The 4,514-nt window shown below is 54.6% G+C and overlaps 2 protein-coding genes across 7 annotated transcripts in view; one reads left to right on the top strand and one right to left on the bottom strand.

The window, feature by feature from the left end:
* Positions 1-1,892, bottom strand: part of gfpt2 (glutamine-fructose-6-phosphate transaminase 2) — a 116,375-nt gene extending 114,483 nt beyond the window's left edge. Inside the window, exon 1 of the mRNA XM_062970297.1 lies at positions 1,771-1,892. Within this exon, the coding sequence (XP_062826367.1) occupies positions 1,771-1,843 (73 nt within the window). The 5' untranslated portion in view covers positions 1,844-1,892. The remainder of the gene's footprint in view (positions 1-1,770) is intronic.
* Positions 1,893-1,954: 62 nt separating this feature from the next.
* cnot6 (CCR4-NOT transcription complex subunit 6) overlaps positions 1,955-4,514 on the top strand; it is a 58,921-nt gene continuing 56,361 nt past the window's right edge. Inside the window, exon 1 of one of the 6 annotated variants that reach the window (XM_062970300.1) lies at positions 1,955-2,094. The gene's annotated coding sequence lies outside the window, so the exon portion shown is untranslated. Of the gene's footprint in view, positions 2,095-2,173; positions 2,253-3,756; positions 3,916-4,514 lie in introns of those variants that run through there. The other 5 variants (XM_062970301.1, XM_008104857.3, XM_016991497.2 and 2 more) reach the window with 5 other exon arrangements.

The following is a 4,514-nucleotide window of genomic DNA, read 5'->3' as shown; positions in this document are numbered from 1 at the left end:
CTCAGGGCCGGCCGGAGATATTTTTGAATGTGAAACGGGGGTGCTGAAAAGCGCCCCCGCCACCGGCCCCGCCTCCCGCGCCCTGGCCCCGCCTCCCACGCTGCGCGATTGCGGCCTGCAGGGACCTCCGCTGCAGTCTGGCCAGCTAGAAAAGGCGAGACGGGCGAGCGGGAGTAGCGTGGGAGGTGGGGCCAACTCTGGCTCCGCCCCCCGCCCAGCGTGCTCTGGCCCTGCCTCCCACGCTGCGCAGGAGGCGGGGCCAGGGCACGCTGGGCGGGGGGCGGGGCCAACTCTGGCCCTGCCTCCCTCACTATTCGCCCTGGCCCCGCCTCCCACGCAGCGTGGGAGGCGGGGCCAGGGCACGCTGGGCGGGGCCAGGGCGCGGGAGGCGGGGCCGGTGGCGCTTTTCAGCACCCCCTCTTCACATTCAAAAATATCTCCGGCCGGCCCTGAGTAGAGTCTCACTTATCCAAGCTAAATGGGCTGGCAGAAGCTTGGATAAGTGAATATCTTGGATAATAAGGAGGGATTAAGGTAAAGCCTATTAAACATCAAATTAGGTTATGATTTTACAAATTAAGCACCAAAACATGTTATACAACAAATTGGACAGAAAAAGCAGTTCAATACGCAGTAATGTTATGTTGTAATTTCTGTATTTACGAATTTAGCACCAAAATATCATGATATATTGAAAACATTGCCTACAAAAATGGCTTGGATAATCCACAAACTTGGATAAGCAAGGCTTGCATAAGTGAGACACTACCGTATGTGTGTGTGTGTGTGTATACATATATATAATGTGCATAATTCCCATGGAATAAACAACAAAACCACTGGACCAAATCACACCAAATTTGGCCACAAAAGACATAGTCATCCAATCAATCTGCATGCGGCAGCGTGTCAGCAAAAATGGCTAGGTGTGTCAGTGCTGACACGCGTGTCATAGGTTGGCCATCACTGATCTAGTACAAAGAAGATTTTATATGGCAGTGTAGATGGGGCTTTACAGGCTCTGTGAATGCTGAGGCTAACAACTTCTTGATTTGTTGTTGAGGGCTGCCATGGCCGCATGGATGGAATCACTGGGTTGTGGTGAGTTTTCCATGCTATATGGCTATGTTCCAGAAGTATTCTCTCCTGACGTTTCACCCACATCTATGGTAGGCATCCTCAGAGGTTGTGAGGTTTGTTGGAAACTAAGCAAATGGGATTTATATATCTGTGGAATGCCTAAGGTGGAAGAAAGTACTCCCACCCTGGGCATTCCTAACAAAGGATTTCCCCAGGAAGGAAGCAGCCAGGCTTTGAAGCTGCAAGGCCATTAAATGCTAATCAAGCTGACCAACTGCAACATTCACACACATGGCCATGCAGCCCGGAAAACTCACAGCAATTCAGACTTCTTGATTCTTCTTCTCCCCCAAGGGCGCATCTCTATGGACCTCATCCCACTAGACTTTGGATCCACTTTAGGAGGGGGCTTTAAACAGCTCAGACAGACAGGTCCTGGGCCTCACCAAACTACAAACTCCAGGATTCTGCTGGAGGTAGAAACCGGATTTAAAGTGGAGTCATGCTCTAGTGTAATGAGGCAGTATATTGTAGAATGGATGCCTCTTGGCGCCACTTTCACCGCCATGACTCAATGCGGGGAGTTGCAGTTTGACAAACACTGCCGGTGCCTCACTACAACTCCAACTGTTTGTCAAACCGAGCCAGGCGGCATCCGTGTCCCCTTCTCCTGAGGCCTACAGGACTCACCGCGGCCTTTCCTGCGGGCCTCCAGTGGCCCCAAACGCCGGGCCTTGGCGGGGAGCGCGACCAGCGCCGCCATCTTCGAGCCCAACCGCCTCCTCGGCCCCTTCTTCGGCCACGAACTTGGGCCTCGCTCTGCTGGGCCGCCCTGAAGCCTGCCTGCCTGCCTGCCGCCGCCGCCATGATGCTTGTTTGCTTCCCATGAGCGGGAGGAGGAAGAGGAAGAGGAGGAGGCGGCGGTGGGGGGAGCCTGTTCTCCCGTCCGGCCCGCGGCAGGAAACAAAGAGCCAGGAAGGCAGCGGCGACGAGACGGGGATGCGGCAGCCACAGGTACGGAGAGAGGAGGAGGAGGAGGTGGAGGCGGCGGCGGCGGCGGCGCTGGCGAATGGAGGGGGGCGGGCCTCTTGAGGGAGCAGGCTCCTGAGGAAGAAGGAGGGAAGGGGAGCGGAGGAAGTAAACCACGGGCGGAAAGAGCTATTCAGGGGGAGGTGAGGAAGGGCTGCCTCACTCTCTCTCCTGAGGGACGGTGGGTCGTGTTGGTGGGGTGCCGTGGCATGGCGGAGGAGGGGGGCGGGGGTGCCGCTTTCGAGGGGCGAATAGAGAAGAAGCCTCCCCCCCCCCCCGAGTCCTATCGCGTTGGCGAGAAAGCAGAGGGGAAAACAAAACAAGAGCTCGGCCGTCGCCCTCCTCTCAGAGCAGGAGCGGGGAACCCAATCCAGTCAGGCGGCAAAATGAAGAAGCTTCTCACCAGGCCTCAGGCTGGCTTGCTTTCTTTCTTGGTGCTTCTGTTGGCGTGAAGGCCGTTGGGCCCACGAAGCGGCGCTTGAGGACAGATTTTGCGTGGGACACACACACACACACATATATGTATCATTCATGGGCCAACTTCGGCCCTCCAGGTGTTTCAACTCCCACAATTCCTGTCAGCCGTTGTCGAAGGCTTTCATGGCCGGCATCACTACCCTGTGAGTTTTCCGGGCTGTATGGCCATGTTCCAGAAGCATTCTCTCCTGACGTTTCGCCCACATCTATGGCAGGCAGCCTCAGACGTTGTGAGATATCTTGCAAACTAGGCCAGTGAGGTTTATATATCTGTAGAAGGTCCAGGGTGTGAGAAAGAACTCTTGCCTGTTTGAGGCAAGAGTGAATATTGGAATTAATCACCTTGATTAGCATTGCAAAGCCTTGCAGCTTCAAAGTCTGGCTGATTCCTGCCTGAGGGATCTTTCGTTGGGGGGTGTTAGCTGGCCCTGATAGTTTCCTGTCTGGAATTCCCGTTTTCTTAATGTTGTTCTTTTTTTTTTTACTGTCCTGATTTTGGATTTTTTTTGTCATACTGGTAGCCAGATGTGTTCATTTCCATGTTTTCCTCCTTTCTGTTGAAATTGTCCACATCCTTGTGGATTTCAATGGCTTCTCTGTGTAGTCTGACTTGGCGGTTGTTAGAGTGGTCCAGCATTTCTTTGTTCTCAAATAATATGCTGTGTCCAGGTTAGTTCATCAAGTGCTCTGCTATGGCTGACTTCTGCAAGAGTCTACCAGGATGTTGTCAGAGGCCTCTTCTACACAGCTGAATAAAATCCCACATTATCTGCTTTGAACTGGAATATGTGGCAGTGTGGATTCAGATATCCCAGTTCAAAGGAGACATTGTGGGATTTTCTGCCTTGATATTCTGGGTTAGATGGCTCTGTGGAAGGGCCCATGGTGGTTGTTAGAGTAGTTAGGCTGTTAGGAATTATGGGAGTTGAAGTCCTAAACACCTGGAGAGCCCAAGTTGGCCCATGCCTGTGATATATATGATCGGCGTTTGTTGTGGTGGTGGTGGCGCCGTAGTGCGTGGGCCTGGTTGCTCTTGGGGCCTGCGAGGGGCGGGCGGCTGTGCTGCGCTTCCGAAGGGGGCGGCTGAGCTTTCCTGGAAGCCGCGGCGAGGCTCTGGAGGAAGTGACGTGCTCGGTCCTAAGTGCTTGTTGACAAGAGCCGGGCTTGAGGGGGGCGGGAGAGGGGGCGAGGAGGCGGAGGAGGAAAGCAGGCAGGCGCCCGGTCTCGGCGCGGATCCCTACCCTGGGAGCCTGCAGAGCCGCCCCTTTCCCCGGCTTGCTCGAGAAGCCCCTCCGAAGGAAGCGCCGGGGAGGGAGCGCCAGGTTTCAGGTATCGCCTCATCTGGAAATTGAAAGGAAAGGAAACTTGCGCCAGGCAGCTGCTTCTTTCTCTTCTCTTCCGCCCTCCTCCCCCATTGCCTCTGAAAGGAAACTCGATTTGAATTGTTTGTTGTGATTGCAGTGCACAAAGGCCCTTGCTTGCTTCCTTCGTGGAAAACAAAAACCTGTATTTCGTGATCGGAGCCAGCTTTGCCTAGGCTGCTGCTGCTCGCAGGCCCAGCCAGTCAGGAGGAGGCCACAATAGGCAGCCTGTGTCTGAAATAGAAAGGAAAGAGCGTTAAGGGGGGGGGGGGGGGGTGATTGGCAGCGCTATTGGCCAATGGAAGGAGATGGGGGCAGGGATGTCTTCTGTGCAGGTAGGTGGCAGGACCACAGAGGCCGGGGGACACGCACAGATAGGGGTAAACAGGAGGATTAGGCGGCAAAGCTCTGCAGGCTAGGTACAAAAAGCAAGCCTGTTCGGTGTGTTTTTGCATATAGCAGGCATGGGCAAACTTCGGCCCTCCAGGTGTTTTGGACTTCAACTCCCAGAATTCCTAACAGCTGCTGGAATTCTGGGAGTTGAAGTCCAAAACACCTGGAGGGCCG

Source organism: Anolis carolinensis, chromosome 2, assembly GCF_035594765.1.
Source record: "Anolis carolinensis isolate JA03-04 chromosome 2, rAnoCar3.1.pri, whole genome shotgun sequence".
In the NCBI taxonomy this organism is placed as follows: Eukaryota; Metazoa; Chordata; class Lepidosauria; order Squamata; family Dactyloidae; genus Anolis; species Anolis carolinensis.
The sequence above is the reverse complement of the archived record's forward strand: the minus strand, read 5'-3'. Positions and strand labels throughout refer to the sequence as shown.